The sequence below is a fragment of the Squalius cephalus genome, assembly GCF_949319135.1.
Source record: "Squalius cephalus genome assembly, chromosome: 10".
Taxonomy (NCBI): Eukaryota; Metazoa; Chordata; class Actinopteri; order Cypriniformes; family Leuciscidae; genus Squalius; species Squalius cephalus.
In genome coordinates, this window is record NC_137131.1 from 33,112,871 (window position 1) to 33,130,456 (window position 17,586).

Genomic DNA, 17,586 nt, shown 5'->3' on the forward strand with positions numbered 1-17,586 from the left:
GTTTCTGTAGGTCTTTTCTATTCTTTTTATAGCAACGCAATTATCTTTATGTAGTTCTTATATTGAATCATCATTGCCATATTAACTTGTATAAATCCAAAATCTGAGATCACATTGAATGGGTTACACAGAACAATTTAGAATTTTAAAGCATTTAAAATAAAGAAAAATGATGATGGTAAAATCAAGAAGAAATATATAACACTTTTACAATAAGGTTTCATTTGTTAACATTCGTTATTAACTAACAGTGAACAGTCAATACTTCTAAAGCATTTATTAATTTTAGTTAATGTTAATTTTAACGTCTACTAATACATTATTAAGATTAAATGTATTTGTTGACATTAGTTAATGCACTCTGAACTAACGGGAACATGAATGTTTTATTAACTGCCATTAACAAAGACTAATAAATGCTGTAAGAATGTATTATTCATTGTTAGTTCATGTTAGTTATTGCATCAATAATGTTAAAGGGGTCCTATTATGCCCTTTACAAATTCTTGATTTTGTTTTTGGGGTGTACTAGAATGTTTTCATGCTTGATTGTTCAAAAAACACATTATTTTTCACATATTTTACATTAAAGGGCACCTATTATGACTCTTTTCACAAGATGTAAAATAAGTCTCTGATGTCCCCAGAGTATGTATGTGAATTTTTAGCTCAAAATACCAAACAGATCATTTTTTACAGCATGTTTAAATTGTAATTTTTTGGGGCTCAGAAAAACGCGCTGTTTTAGTGTGTGCCCTTTAAATGCAAATTAACTGCTGCTGCACGGCACAGGGGGCGGAGCCTCACGAGCTCGCGCTCAGAGTCAGGACAATCTCATCTGATAATATCAGAACAGAAACTCTCAGTTACGGTGTTCATTTCGACTCGGAGTCGGACAATAATGCCCACAGAGCCAGAGAATATATGCTGTATGGACATAAAACAGGTATAGTTTAGTTTAATTATGGTTATAACTTATTTGTCATCTGCTTTTATCCACTAATACAAGCCTGCTGTAGCAAAACCCGTCCGAATGATGACCAAAATATACTGACGAGTTCAGTGAAGTTTATTGTACATCACACAAAAGATGAGCGTTAGTTTTACTCCAGAGAATCTCTGTAAGAGCTGAATAAACATAGTATAAGAAGTGCGCATTAAAGTCTTATCCATAAACTCTCTCTCTCTCTCTCCCTTTCATTATCAACAACATACACAGCGAAGTACACAAAACACTCGTTACAACTAACAGTAAACAAATATACACACCTTTTCAGTGGGTGCTAAATAAACTGGTAAACCTTATATCCGTAAAATGACTCGAAGAGCTGTCATAAAGAGCGCGCTCGCACTTTCATTTCTTCCGTGTCCAGTCACGTTAGGCCTGTTGCTCCGGAGAGTGTAAGCTTGATCACAAACAGTACAGATCCATCCTTGAGTAACAACGGGAATAAATGAAGACTGCTATGTTCATTCTTACATCCATCAACAACACACCTCAGTCGCTTAGGAGACATTCTTGTCTACAGCTGCTCAAGCATCGAACAATGGCGGACTCTGTGTCCAGCTCACTCAGGGCGGGTCTAGGCTCAAACTGAAGTGTCACTCAACAGTCGTGGGAGGGGCCTGCTCAATTCTACGTCACATTGCGCAGAATCTGAGAACAGCTCATTCTGAGACAGTGCTTATGATTTATTGAGATTATAAAAAAACCACTGGGTGGATTTTTATCATTCTAGGGTGGTTTTGCTCACACACTGCCAACACACATTTATGTTCAAACACCATGTAAAAGTGAATTATGCATAATAGGTGCCCTTTAATACAGTTCCCCAGTCTGGTTGAACGTATCGTTTTCAATGAAGCCCCTCCTTCCGAAATTCGAAATGTGCTGTGATTGGTTAGCTGGCTCAGTGTGTTGTGATTGGCAGCTCTTAGCACGTGTTGTGGAAATGTCACGCAACTGCGAGCTCTACTCAAATATAAATAATAATGATGATCAATTTCAAACCATTTAGAACCCGATTCAGACCCTGACAATGTTAATGAACAAGAGGACTGTGTAGAACGGATTTCAAGCACAGACTTTGCAAGCACAGATTTCCCAGAACGTTTCAAAGTGGTATGTTTTTTGTTTTTTTGTTTTTTTCTTATAGATATGATGTTATCCACCATTTAATCACATAAACTATGGTAATACAAACAGTAATCGATCACAAAATCATGGATAATTTTCCTAAAGCCGGGTGCACACTGTGAGATTTATTATTGTCCTTTACGATTGGTGCTTGTCAGACTGTACGAACATGATCATCGCTGTAAGCCATGTCACACTGTAAGATTTCAGTTGTCATTAATGTCAGACTGTACAACAGTCAAGACGCATTAAAAACGGATTCACGCAAGAAAACTTGTCCGGAGTTTTACATCATCAATCAATGACACGTTCGGTGATGTGAGCTACATTATACGCGGCATAGAAATGGTGGCTTCAAAGAAATCTCTAATGTTAATTTTGGTCACGCCTTGTCTTGAAAAACAAAGACAGTTTGATGGTTGTCTTAGGAGAAGCCACACTGCAGGACTGTGAGTCAAATCTTCTGACGCTGCCAGAATTTTGTCTGAGATAAAACGGTAATTAATCGGCTGTTGGTGAACATGTCAAACTAACGTTCAAAGACTTCAGATTTTAGCCTACACTGTAAAAAATTTCTAACCCTCCCAAATCAAAAATTTCAAGTGACCGATAACATCTAAATTTTTCAATTGGCCCAAGTGAAATTCTGTAAATTTCAATTGGCCCAAGTGAAAATCTGTAAATTTAATTTTATAATTTACAGAATTTCACTTGGGCCAATTGAAAAATTTAGATGTTATCGGTCACTTGAAATTTTTGATTTGGGAGGGTTAGAAATATTTACAGTGTAGGATCAGAGGATTCTTTTAGGATTTGCTCAATTTGTCTCAGACGGCTAAATCGCGGCCAAAATCGCACAGTGTGCACCCGGCTTAAGGGGCGGTGAACAGTCTTACAAAAGCAAGACCTTACAAAAGCTAAGGTAAACACAACATCAATACTGTAATGTTAGTTAGCAGGCTAGCAGAGGCATAGCTTTGCCCTTCGTTTACATCATAGCTATCATAGCAACTACATAAAGCTTATAATTTAAACTGTTAATAGAAAACACAACAACAAATAATAAGACATAATTACAAGTTGTGATCCATAAACAAGATTGTCCCGACAAAATGGGAATGGCTACGTCTTTTAGGAGAAGCTTTTGTGCATATAGCCTGCATTGTACTCTCTTCTTGAAGCCGTTTTCTGTAAAATGTGCAGCGCACAGACAAACATTGAGGTTATAATGTTCAGGAACAGTGTTAAAAATATATTTTAATCTCTTTAAGTTTGTCAGCCTTAGGACAAACTTTTTCCTCTTCTCTAAAGCACCCCAACATGGCCTCACCATGTTGTCATTTTTATGTAAATGTATGTACATTTTAGGGTTTGTGTGATGTCACCAATCCGGGCAGAAGCTCGTTGTAGTCCCTACCAGCCGTTTGTTGTAACCGTTACTAAGCGATTTCTGTAAAAGAAAATATATCCCTTTGCATTGAACTTTGAGCGTCATAACTTTGCAGATGTTTATGCTCAAACAGCAACATTACACACTAACTAAAGTTAAAAAAGTGAAATCATAATCAAGGACCCCTTTAACAAATGAGACCTTATTGTAAAGTGTTACAGAAATATGTAATAATTTAATAAATAGATCATTATTTCTCTGTCACTTATCAAATGTAACCAAATGTCATTTGCACAAGACATCTTTGCTTCCACTGAAGGCTACAATTTGCTATTTGGAATATTCTCTAATCATACTGGGACCATCAGGTGTAGCATTAACTTGTCCATGCAAGTGTGTGTGCATGGTGTAGCAAAACTAATTTTTTTGGAACCCAACCTAATAGGCTGGACACTATTTAGGAGGCTTTAGCTCCTCAATATCTCAGCCATCCTAAAAATCTTATAATAAGTCAGCTACCCTTAAAATATTTAATTAAGCAGAGCAAACTGAACCCAGCTGAAAATTTGACTGGCCCCATTCAGTGCCAAGGCAAATGATCCTCTGGCCAAACACTCCAAAATCAGAACAAAATAAACATAGATTTGTGATCTCATTTTACATTCTATCTGAGTGTTTTTTTTTTTCATTTTATTTTAAAAATATATAATGTGAGCAAGATTCTACTGTACCTCTACTTAAGAGTCTAATGAAATCTTACATTTGAGGCAAGAAATGCAACTAGCAAATAATTTGAATAGTGTTTTATTTTAGTCTCTCTCTCTCTCTCTCTCTCTCTCTCTCTCTCTCTCTCTCTCTCTCTCTCTCTCTCTCTCTCTCTCTCTCTCTCTCTCTCTCTCTCTCTCTCTCTCTCTCTCTCTCTCTCGTTTAGGGGTAGGTTAAGGGTTAGGGGCTGGAATAAACAGTTTGTACAATGTTTTTATTTTATTTTATTTTTTATAAAACACATTATTTATATATATGTGTGTGAGAGATGATAGGATGTTATGCTCAACATGAATGAGCTGTGCTCTCACTGAACAGTAGCTGGATCGCTATGTGACTTCATGTTGCATATAAACAGTCCACCCCCTGCCAACACCCCACCCCCCTTTTTTTACTGGATCATGATGCCTCTTATGCTTTCACATGTCACTGCCATTTTTGTCAGCTTACCAATGGGCCAATTTATTTCTGTAAAATGCCCGCCCATGTATCCCCCATGTATGTATGTCTGTCAGTCAGTCAGTCTGTCTGTCAGCCATTCTATATAGCTGTCTACATGTCTGCTTTCCACCTCATATTCTTTTTTCAACCTCTCCCTGCTGTGTCTGCCATGTGTGTGTCTGTCACCTCTCATACTTACCTTGCTTTTTTTCTCTCTCTTTGTATATACTTTTGTTATTTATTAGAATGTTCTTATCGTTTTCTCTCTATTTATACATTTGGCCAGTATAACAAGATTATGGAATGTTGCACTGAAGTTGCCCTCTGCCTCTTCTCTCTCTTGACCAATACTCTGGCATTATTTACCCATGATATCATTCCCTTGGCCCTAACCTACTGGCATGGCTGTTGCTAGACAGACTGAGTAAGACTTGGCCATCATTATGCCAAGTAAGTTTGTGCATATGTTCGGAACCCCAAACAACAATCATTCATCAGTTACGCAAAACTATTTAGGTACCAGGGGCCAGTTGCATAAACATAGCCATTCAGTTTTTCTTAGACTGTGTCTTAAGAACTAATTTGACCAACTAGCAGTTAGTTAGTTAATCAGTCTTACTTTTCAGTGTCAAATTAGACCAATCTACGTTTTTACATAACTGACATAAAAAGACACAGAACACAGTGGTGATTGGGCAATTGTGGAATCTTATAAATATTATAGTTGCTGTCTCATTGTGGAATCTTATAAATATTATAGTTGCTGTCTCATTTGCCTTGTCAAACCTGCAACTTTGGCTCAAGGTTTTTTACATAATTTCCTCTCAGTATTATTGCATTTCAAAAGATTGTACAATCTAACTGACAGTGGCAATTGTTTATACTGCACAGTAACACTGTACTGCTGAAAACTGTTCTTAGGTCAGTATTTATGTAGCATACTAGCCTTTTAAGAACAACAGCAGACAATTAAAAGTGCTATACAATTTAAAAAGTATTAAAGGGGTGGTTGACTATGATTTCACTTTTCTAACTTTAGTTAGTGTGTAATGTTGCTGTTTGAGCATAAACAACATCTGCAAAGTTACAACGCTCAAAGTTTAAAGCAAAGGAAGATATTTGATTTTAAAGAAATCGTTTTTTAGGGACTACAACAAACGGCTGGTAGGGACTACACGACATTCCTCCCTAGTGACATCACTAACCCTAAAATCTGCATAAACCCCACCCCCGGGAACACGTAGTCCATGTTGAGAAGAGGAAGAGTTGTTGTAGTACAGCTCATTTGTGAGTCTGCTCAAGCTGTCGCATCCATCTTTTCACATGCAATACAGTACGTAACACAAATGCAATAGCATGTCACTCTGTAGGCATCTTACAACAGTTCCCACACGAGCGATTTATAGATTATCATGAAAGAATATGCTAATCAATGACTTGAAGATAGTTAACTCCACATCAGGAACATAAATTCATCAACTAACCATTCAGAAACGTCCTGTTGCATTCTATGTTGTCACTTCTTCTTGAGCCTCTCCATCATTTTCCGACTCCAGTTTAAACATAAAAGGCAGAACAGTTTCTGACATTTTAGTGCTTGTCTGTGAGGTAATCGGAGCTGCTAATACACAAGCTCTTGAAGCTCCGCCCTCTGTGCTGGGAGCAGCAGCTCATTTGCATTTAAAGGGACACACACGAAACAACGCGTTTTTACTGACCCTCAAAAAGGGACCATTTTAACATGCTGTGCAAAATTATCTGTGGGGTATTTTGAGCTAAAACTTCACATACACACTCTGGGGACAACAGAGACTTATTTTACATATTGTAAAACTGGTTAGGTCTGTGAGGTGGAGCTGAAAATCATCAGTATAGCAGTAATATTAGATTTGCATATGTGGAAGATTGAAGCCAGAGGGAGCCGAGCATGTAACGGGCAACAGAGCCCTAAAATGGATCCCTAGGGATTATCACATGTGACAGGCACGGTTAAAGGAGAACTCCGGTCAATTTTAACATTGAGCTAATTTTTTTGTCAATTTGGAGTGCTGTCAGTACAGAGAACAACGACAAAAATCGGTGTTGCCTACACCATGTTATCCTCTTTTTAAAATTTGCACCCTGTTGACTTCAATGGGGCAAGTTTTAAACCAGCTTTTAGCCTCTTAACATCCTTGATGTGTCATTACAAGTGCACAGGTCATGTGAGTGATTCCTTCAGAGTGATCACGGGTGAATCTGACTGCAGTAGATGTGAAAGATATGAATAAAAATGATGTTATTTCAGCCAGCACACATACCTGTATTTTCTTCCTGTTTTCGGTCGAAGTCCGTAGTAATCGATTGTCGAGTTCACGCGCGTGATCATAGGTAACTAAACCTATGCGCGTGAAATCGACAATCGATTACTATGGACTTCAGCCGAAAACAGGATGTAAATACAGGTATGTGCGCTGGCTGAAATAACATCATTTTTATTAACATCACTTTCACATCTACTGCAGTCAGATTCACCCGCGTTCACTCCGAAGGAATCACTCACATGACCTGTGCACTTGTAATGACACATCAAGGATGTTAAGAGGCTAAAAGCAGGTTTAAAACTTGCCCCATTGAAGTCAACAGGGTGCAAATTTTAAAAAGAGGATAACACGGTGTAGGCAACACCGATTTTTGTCGTTGTTCTCTGTACTGACAGCACTCCAAATTTACAAAAAAATGAGCTCAATGTTAAAATTGACCGGAGTTCTCCTTTAAATGAAGAAAAAATTGTGATACTAACAACAAATGTCCTCTACAGCCTATACCAGCCAGACAGTGAGAGACACTTGACTGAAAACCTGCATCATTCTAGCTGTTAGGATGGATTTAAAATTACTAAAAATCAACATTGCCAGCTACAGCCTATATCAGCCAGACAACAAAGGAATTAAATGATTACTATCTTCATCTCTCTCAATTTAAAGGGATAGTTCACCCACAAATTTAAATTAGCCCATGATTTACTTACCCTCAAGCCATATTAAAAAATGTCCTGGCTCTTCCAAGCTTTATAATGGGACTGAATGGGTATATTTTTTTGAAAGTCCATCAAAGCGCATCCATCTATCATAAAAGTGCTCCACACGGCTCTGGTGAGTTAATAAAGTCCTTCTGAAGTTTAGTGATGCGTTTGTGTAAGAAAAATATCCATATTTAAAACTTTTTCGACTAAAATAACTAGCTTCCAGCAGACGGCTGGTATGTAATGCAATCCTATGTTTCCTGTTCAGCCACCTGTGTCATGCATCAGAAGTTTGTGACCAATGAACTATTTTCTGTTGGGAAATATGACAATTATACCTGCTGGGCAAAAGGTTATGTCATCATTCTGTTGTAGAGCAAAATCAGGTGGCAGGGTTGGTGTCATTGCCCCAGAGACAAGGTGTGTCAAAAACTCAAATAACTTGACCTCACAAAGCCTTTAACCTGTATCTGTGATGGCCAATTTACTTTTTCTTCTCTCATTTTTGAACATTAAATGTGTGATGATGCTAAAACTGACCTGCTTTTGGATGTGTTACCATATAGGCAGCCATCCATAGAGGTTCATGTCTGATATGGGGATCTGTTGCTGATTACTGTGTATGATATATGCAAATAGCTGAAGAGACTCAAACAGAAGCTGTAAATCTTGTAGAGATGTAGATCTAAATCTTCTAAATGTGATAGGTTGTGCAAGGTACAGAATAAAATTGTAATTGTTGTTTACTGAAAATCTTCCCCTTTGCTCTGGCTCTCCAATCTCATTATGCTTTTTTAAACTTGCTGTGTCATGATTGGCCAAATGACACATCAAACCAAAGGTCAACGTCAAACCTTGTATTGTATGTTGAAGACTAGGGATGTGCCCGTAGCTGAATGGTATGTACGGAAAGGAAATGACACATTCTGCGGAGCCCCTAAACAGGCCTTGGTGATGGAAAAATATATTTCAATGTTTTTGCATTCTCTCACAATTATATAGTTGGGTAATTAGATTGTATATATTTTGCGGGCATCAGGGAGCCACTATCAATATGTGGGGTATTAAAAAATTTCTTTCGAATTCTCTATCACACATACTCTGTATATAGGGAGCAGCGGTACTGACCACACATTTTACAAGATAAGATATTTGTCAATGAAGCCCAGGATCTGGTGTGCACCAAATCCTTGGATATAGTCCTATCAGTCATCTCTCCTTACTGTCTTCACATGATAAGTGAAATCTGATGTACTGTAATGTAACCGACTACTGCAGCAAGCCTAACCATGTCTCTTTAGGGGCTCTGCTGAATGCATTTTTCATTTTTTGTGCCTTTTAGAATTCTGATTTAAGCTTTGGGCATATCCTTATTAAAGACACTACTTTAAGTGTCTACTTTAAGACACTACTTTACTACTTTTTAAATTGAACTTGAGCGCAAATGACATTTGAGAGCTCAGGTGGAGGGTAAGATTTTCAGTTAATAACGGATTCAATTTGATCTTGTTGGCCTCCATTGTCAAAGCTATCATTTGACTTCAAGAGAAACTGTCCAGAATAGTGGATGTGTCATTTGTACTAAGATGTATAGGTTCAATGACGTTACAAAAGAGTGAGCAAATGATGGAAAAAGGTTAATTTTTGAGTGATCTAGTACAGAAAATACGATTTTTAATGTAGAAAACTAACAAATTGAGTTTATTAATGCTATTTTTATAACCTCTCTTTCAGACGTTACTCATTCTCAAGGTCCAGTAAACAGCAGCCTTTACGTCCAGGTTCAGAAGAAAGACTCTCTTGAGGGTATTGTGTCTGCCAGTGGGGCTTATTCAACTGACCGTGCTCCTCCTGTAGTTGAACACGCCCTTCCTCTTCCAGTGGCCAACCATCCACTACCAGCTGCAGATCACGCCCTTTCTGTCAGCAGTGACTCAGGCAACTCCACTGCTTCTGTTAAGACAGACCGCACAGATGATGCTCAACAGTCTTTATCATGCTCAGGGCCTGTGAGCCAAGTTCCTCCTGAGACTGCAATTAGCCCTTGTGAGAACCGAGAGTTGGAACAGCTTCTGAGTGGTTCTGAGGGACCACCACATCTCTCTCATCAGAATTTCCTCTCTTTTGCCAACACAAGCCCAGGGGGTGGTGTGCGGCACCTTGTGCCTGCCCAGGTCCACGTTAACGGACAAGCAGGTGCTGAGCGTGAAACTGATATTATTGACGACGAGTTACCGGAAAGCCAGGTTGGAGATAACAGTGCAGGCAGTCTTGGCACACTGTCCTCCTTTGAGGGTCAAGATACACCAGCTGACAGAAAAGCAGTCACTGAATCCACCGTAGTAGAAGTAGACGGACAACGTGGTACTTTCCTAGAGCGAAGGCCTAAAAAGGAGATGCCTGTACACCAGTTTCGAGGGTCTTCATCAGCACATGGACTGATAGACTACAGTGGGCAGAACGAAGGAATGTATCGCTCGCAGTCATATGGTGGCCTGGTGCTGGATGGAGGACCTCGGTACATGCCACAAGCTCCTGAACGTAATACCAGCAGCCGAGAGGCAGTGCAGCGAGGGCTCAGTGCTTGGCATCAATATGGTCTTGTGGATGACCCCTTTTTTGGCTCGAATGGTACCCTGCCACACTTCCCAACTCGTGGAGGAGGATCACAGCAGGATGTAGAACAGTCTATAGATGCCCTAAATATGCTCATGCTTGACTTGGAGCCTTCACATACACCAGTTCCCAAATCTCAGAGTGCTCCACCTGGTGAGAACATTTCAGCTTTCCAACCACCTTTTGCCCAGACACTAGCCAGACCTTCTTACCAGGCTGACCAGGCCATCTATAGCGTCACTGGTGGCCCACCTCTCTCTTCTTCTGCCAGTTTTGGCCAGTCCTCACAAAGATCATCACCTGCTTACCCCATGACTCCACTATCTGAGCATCATCAAAGGGGTTTTCAGTCCCCTCAGGCCCATTCACCAAACTATCAGCAAGATCCCTACAGTATCCGTGGAGGTTCAGTTACAACACCATCCCCAACTTTACCCCTCCCATCTCCAATCAAGCCCCAGTATGTCTACTCAGGAACTAGCGAGGTGTCTTACTCTCCAGATCTTCAGGGCACATTCCCAGGCCCTCAGAGAAGCTACAGCACATCGTCATCACCACTTCCCCCTGTTACCCTTGTAAAAGAGCCTGAGCCAAAGTCTGAGGAAGAGATGCTAAATATTGAGGGTCTTGTGGCCCAACGTGTGGCAGGTGAGGAAGATGGAAACACTTTGGTCTGAATACATGATTTTTGATGCGTATGCAAGATGTTTGAAATTTTGAAAAAAAAAAAAAATTCTGTAAAATCTATAAATCATCTATTGATTATGTAATACATTTTCTTGGTTTTACCTCTGTAGTTTAGAGAAAACAAGAATAAAAATTGACAAATTTAGCTGAAGCTGGCTCACAATTATGGTTCATTATCAAAGTTTGTAATTACAACTTGATGGATAATCAGGACATGAATCTACTTAGCCTCAGCGCTGATTTTAACATCATGAGAATATATCTTAGTCTTCTCCTGTTTTCATATAACTCTTCAGAATATGGACAAGTTATTTCACTTACTGAAATAGAGTGCATGATCTAATATTGAATCATATTTGACAAAGAAAATAATACACCAAGCACTTGTAAGCCATAAAACTGTCATCAAGTTCTCTCGTCTCCTGATTTAGTCCTATAGGAGTTAGACCAAACATATAAACATTGGAAAAGTTCCCTGAAAGGTATGTCCCACTGCATGGATACAAAATGAACACGTTCTAATACTGAACTATAAAGTTGACCTACACACTAAAGAATGACGAAAGGAGATTATAGATGTGTCATCATTTCTCATGTGGATGAAAAGTATTCCTGGCAGACAATCACACTGTTCACATCAACACTGTGTTCTGTGTAGGAGTGAATAGCTGCATAGATGTAAGTCACCAGCTACCAGAATAGACCCATACCATGCTGTGCTTCAGCTACTGTACCATGCATTCTCTGGCTTGAACAACAGACTTTTGAATTTACAGGACAATACATAGTAGCACCACCTTCTGGCAATTAATTGAATTGCTGGGAAGAGCTCACTGAAGCAAACTTATTCTAAGGAGGCTGTTGTGTCTCTTGTGCCGCTCAGTACTATAGCAGGCCACATACAATTACAAAAACAGATTCTAGTAATATAGCGTTGTACTTTAATTAAATATGACAGGGTCCAGAAATTAGGGTTCAGCTTCACCATTTCTTCATTTTTCTTCTTGTTCACCCTTCTGTCTGTCCCTGCTCTGGCATATGGACCACCCCTCACACCACTGATACCCCACCTGCACTCTCCTCTTCTTCTACTTCAACCCACTCCATTCCTCCACCCAGAGTACAACGCTCGCATCCGGGGCATCTCCAAGAGCATGTCCATCCGGTCCGAACATCATCGTTCCTATTCCTTCTCTGGTTTGTCCCCTCTCACGATCCTCCACCTCTCACTCTGTTCCCTACTCCCTTCTATTCTCTCTTTTTAAATCTCTGTCATCTTACTTGCCTCATATTATTTCTGTTTTATATCACTGGAATGCTTGGGTAAAGATGAATGCAAATTTAAATATGATTTCATATCAAAACCAGGTCAAAATTTAAATTCAACATGGCTGCTCCACTTTTACTGAAATGGCCATAACTTTTGAATGCAACCAGCTATTATCACAAATGTTGGTACACAATATGTAAGGCTCGGATCTAAGGAGCGTTCAGTCATCAAAAACATTGCATCCAGAGGCCACTGAATAATGTAGGGCCTGGTCTACCTTAGTAAAATGGCTGTAATTTGTGATATTAGAAACAAAATACACATTTAATAGAAATTTTGCAAAATACAGTAAAGTAAGGAATATTTATGGCCTTTATATTTTCACCTGCATTGGCAAAAAGTTAAAATTAGACCCTGGTTGCACATGATCTGCATTTGTTTAAAGAACTTAGAACACTCTTCCATGTTCTTTAGGATCCCATTCACGTACAGTAACCCCAGATGAAACCATGCCAACTATACGCCGACGAACCACCAGTGAGAGCCAGTACCTCAGTAGCCAAAATGACAGTGCAGCCCTCGGGGTGTGTTCTCCATTGAAACATGTGTCTCCAGAGTTTGTCAACACAATTGCAATGAACCCAGGTGGACAACCCAAGGAGGTATATAATTTAACATATATGTATATAATTTAATTTTAACATTTTATTTATCATTGTATTGTTTTAAATAAGTTATTGCACATTTGTTTTACTTCTCTCAGTTGTATGACCATACATAGCACAATAGATTATTATTGTGATAGATTGAACACTTTTTTTTTTCATCCTATGTTTCCCTTTCAGAAGCCTGTGCATAGTTACAGGGAGGCCTTTGAGGAGATGGAATCAGGTCCTTTTAGTCCTACCCGCAATAGTGGTGGTGAGACATATTTCCTGTCCTGACCCCTACCTTTCCTATTTCGCCAAAAACCTTACCACATTCTCTTTAACATGTCATTTTAGCCTTCCTGCAGAAATCAAGATTCATATTAAACAATAAACAAAAGAAATATATATAGTGGACAGTTCAAATTTTGTCATGATTTTAGGTGAGAAAAGTAAAGGTAAATGTGAAGGTGATGTATTTTATATATAACAATTGCTTTTTTACTTTCATGATATTTTTATTAATTGTATACCACTTACAGAATGTGAAAACCATTGAATACTTCCATTCCATCATAATATTAATTATTCTGTTGAAAAATGTTTTGGATGGACTAAGCACATATGGAAGTTATGGCTTTCAAATACCAAACAATGATGAAAATATTCTTGGAAAGAATTTGCATTGAATACTGAATTTACATAGAATTGCTGAATCTGCTGTGACAAGAGAGGCTGCATGTGAAAAAAGGCTGCAGTATGTTCTGTGGCAAGGTTAGGCTAAATGCTGATTGCTTAAATGCATTTTATCCTGACCTATTTATTTGTTTATTTATTTATGTATCAGCATGTTAAAAGGTGTGAGAAGCGGTCCATGCATAACGCAAGGTTTGATACTATATGTATCAGTACATAGTAACTGATTTTGTTGTTGTAACTACCTCTGAAATTAGCTATACTTTCCATATGTATATTGTGAGTAGTTTAGCTCCTTGACGCAAATCTAATGATATAAGGGAAGCCTATTATAAAACTTAAAGTTACTTATATTTTCCACTTTCAACGCTTGTATATTTCCCTGCTTGACTCGTGTCATGCTTTTGGCTTCTGAGTTTGGAGTTCATTTGCATGAATCAAGGGCACCTCCTTACTGCTTAAATTATTGCCATTATTTACCTCAAATATGTATACCATTTTTGAGATGGAGAGCTTTAGCCTGACAATCAAAGTCTTTTTTTTTCCCTGCCTTTCTCCCCTTTTGTTTAAATAGGTCATTCTGGGCAGGCCATTCTGCCAGCCACAGGCCTGAAGGCCCAGAACTCTGCAGAAGCTCTGGTACAACAAAGCAGCTCAGGTGAGTTCGTATAAAACCAGTATAGTCCACTGTAACATCCACTTTTCTTTAATGTGATGTATTATGGAAATTTTTATATAGTAAAAATTTTGTATAGTAAAATATAGTTTTATTTTTTCCAATTTTGTAATAATGTATTAAGTGCATTGCTTGGTTTATTAATCATTACATCAGAAATACCCCTCTGCCCCACACCTCTCATCTATCTGCAGTGCTTATTTCTGTCACTGCCTTCCTGCTTTGCATTCTCACCACATTCACACTGTTAATATTCTCTTCCCCTTATAACCCCCCCATAAAAAAAAGAAAACTGTCACTACTCCTCTTTCTCTTTTTGTGTCTGACGCTGTCAGATTCTGATTATAGTGATGGTATGGAAGGTAAGACTTTTTTTTTTTTTAGATGACAGTGGGAACCCATACAATGACATTATGTCATTATGCTCAAGAATGCTACACGTTCCCTCCTGCACACATTCACTCCTGTTAACTTCTGAAAACCATTCTTGTTTATTTTTATGTAGGTTCTATTGAAATGCTATTTCAGTATTATAGTGTACAAATATTTTGACAAAGGGCTCTGCTCGGTGACTCTGAATTTGTTTTCCCCAAATAAAATTCAAATGATAAATAAACATGCTCAAACACCTTTCTTTTGTCCTAATAAGGCAGCATAAAGTGTAACAAAAATAATACATATTTAATGATCCAACCTTCTCCAACTCACCTGTCTGAATCATGTTCAGGTGTGTTTGATTAGAGTTAAACTCTTCAGGACTGTTGCTCTCCAGGAGCAGGCTCGGCTACCCCTGATTTATACAATGCCCTGAGCATGCTCAAAGTCCCTTTCAAGGAAAGTCTGTTCACTCGGCGGCCATATTTGCAAAGCCTCCAGGCAGCTATTTTGGTCATCCAAGACCAAGTCCTAATACAATATTACCCATCGTTCTATCTGCCATTTTGAATTTTGTTAAAAACCAACTGTTTTGAACTCATCCTAGAGTTTTAATTCCATACTGCCCAAATTTGTGTCATATAATGTTGAGACAGTGCCAGTAAAAGTTATTCACAGATACAGTGCTATGCATATAGACACCCATGCTAAAGTTGACTAAAAAGAGGAATAAAAAAATCATCTTTTGGAAAACTGAACTTAATGCCTTAATTAAAAAAATTAGGAAAAATCCAACCTTTAAGGACACCAATTTTCTTTGTGAATGAATAATGTATCGTAAATAAATAAATGTTCTTCCTTAAAATACAGGGTGCATAAGTCTGGACACCCCTATGTTAAATTCCCATAGAGGCAGGCAGATTTTTATTTTTAAAGGCCAGTTACTTCATGGATCCAGGATACTATGCATCCTGATAAAGTTCCCTTGGCCTTTGGAATTAAAATAGCCCCACATCATCACATAGCCTTCACCATACCTAGAGATTGGCATGGAGTACTTTCCATAAGATCATCTCTCAATGCAAATCAAACCAGCTATTAGGCTAACTGAAATAAAACCATGCCAATCTCTTGGTATGGTGAAGGCTGTGTGATGATGTTAACATGAGGGTGAGTAATTACTGACAGAATTTTCATTTTTGGGTGAACTAACCCTTTAAAAATAAAAATCTGCCTGCCTCTATGGGAATTTAACATAGGGGTGTCCAGACTTATGCACCCTGTATTTTAAGGAAGAACATTTATTTATTTACGATACATTATTCATTCACAAAGAAAATTGGTGTCCTTAAGGGGTTGGATTTTTCCTAATTTTTTTAATTAAGGCATTAAGTTCAATTTCCAAAAGATGATTTTTTATTCCTCTTTTTAGTCAACTTTAGCATGGGTGTCTAAACTTATGCATAGCACTGTATATATTGTTTTCGTATTCCCAAGTTATGTTTCTTGTTTATGTTTTTGTTTTTCTTATAGAGCCACATGGTTTCATGGGAACAGGAGTCCGAGGAGGAGGATTGATTTCTCCATTGCAGCACCCATACTCCTCTGCTTTTGAAAGACCAGTTCCTCCTGCCCACACTTTCAACCCACCTCAGCCAGTTAACAAATCTTGTTCTGATGGGTAAGTGTTGTTATCTGACCACCGTTCCATTTTCAAATCCAAAATATGGTAAAACATTAGAATAATGGTCTGTCATAGGAAGCACTATTCAGGAACACTTCAGCTAATACTATTAACTAATATGGAAAGAAGATTAACTAATCAGTAAGTAATAACAAATGAATGACTGAGATAATTCCTTATTAGATAATCAATAATTACTGAATAAGATTAGCCTTATTAAGAACTATTAACTATGACAAATCATAAAGAATTACCATTAATTACTTATCACAACATGAACGTGCCTGAGATGTGAGCAAATTTGTCTTTTTTACTCTGAACATGGTGCTAAAAATGCATCTCTAATTACATAGTTCCTCAAGAACTACACTAGAAAAATATGTGTTCTCATTTGTTTTGGTGAAATGTATCTGTTTTCTTTTATGTACTCACACTTTCTCTTTTTATCTATTTTGCTTTCAAACAGTTTTGGCAGTCAGCCTGCCTTTGCATCATTTCCATCTGAGCCCATCCGGGCTCCTCTCTTTCCAGACACCTTTACTTACCTTAATCCTGATGAGGCCACTGTTAACATCATGGGTGTTCATCATGTTCCAGGAAGCCCCAACACACTCCACCGTACGGTGGCCACCAATACACCACCAAGCCCTGCCCTTCAACGTAGGCTTGGTGGTCAGAGCAGCCCTTCTTTGGGGCGACGTATACCAACAGCCAGTGGCAGCAGTGAACCAACCACTCCCAACAGTCCTCTTTTGGGTCGCAGTGGCAAATTCATCCCGCCAAGTCCTGTGATAGACCGTCAACTCTCACCTGCTCCAGTTTCCTCTAGCCCAGATCACAAAGCTCCATCAAGGGGCCAGGTCACTCCAGATGAGAGACATGGGGCACAGTCCAGGCAAAGCACCACTTCTATGGTTCAGCCTGGACCTGCTACCCCCACATTTGCCCTAGAACAATCCTGTAGCCCCTCACTGTTCTTGCCCCTGGACACAAGAGCAGGATCCATTGCAGGAAATTCTGAAAGTTTTCCAGCAGACAGCACAGAAAGTAGGAAAGCTCCAACTCCTACACAATTGCCACCACAAGGACCTGAAATCACCTCAATATATGGTAAGATAAGAAATCCAGCCAGGAACCATGCAAATGAAATCACTAAAAGAAACAGATGTGTACTTATTTGATAAACTATTCAGCAAAC

The 17,586-nt window shown here is 38.7% G+C and overlaps 1 protein-coding gene across 7 annotated transcripts in view; it reads left to right on the plus strand.

The window, feature by feature from the left end:
- Positions 1-17,586, plus strand: part of tns1a (tensin 1a) — a 237,479-nt gene that overhangs the window by 148,593 nt on the left and 71,300 nt on the right. For 6 of the 7 annotated variants that reach the window (XM_079883332.1, XM_079883333.1, XM_079883337.1 and 3 more), the window contains 7 exons: positions 9,472-11,001; positions 12,160-12,237; positions 12,785-12,972; positions 13,156-13,231; positions 14,228-14,311; positions 16,238-16,385; positions 16,855-17,498. In XM_079883332.1, the coding sequence (XP_079739458.1) occupies positions 9,472-11,001; positions 12,160-12,237; positions 12,785-12,972; positions 13,156-13,231; positions 14,228-14,311; positions 16,238-16,385; positions 16,855-17,498 (2,748 nt within the window). The remainder of the gene's footprint in view (positions 1-9,471; positions 11,002-12,159; positions 12,238-12,784; positions 12,973-13,155; positions 13,232-14,227; positions 14,312-16,237; positions 16,386-16,854; positions 17,499-17,586) is intronic. The other variant, XM_079883334.1, reaches the window with a different exon arrangement.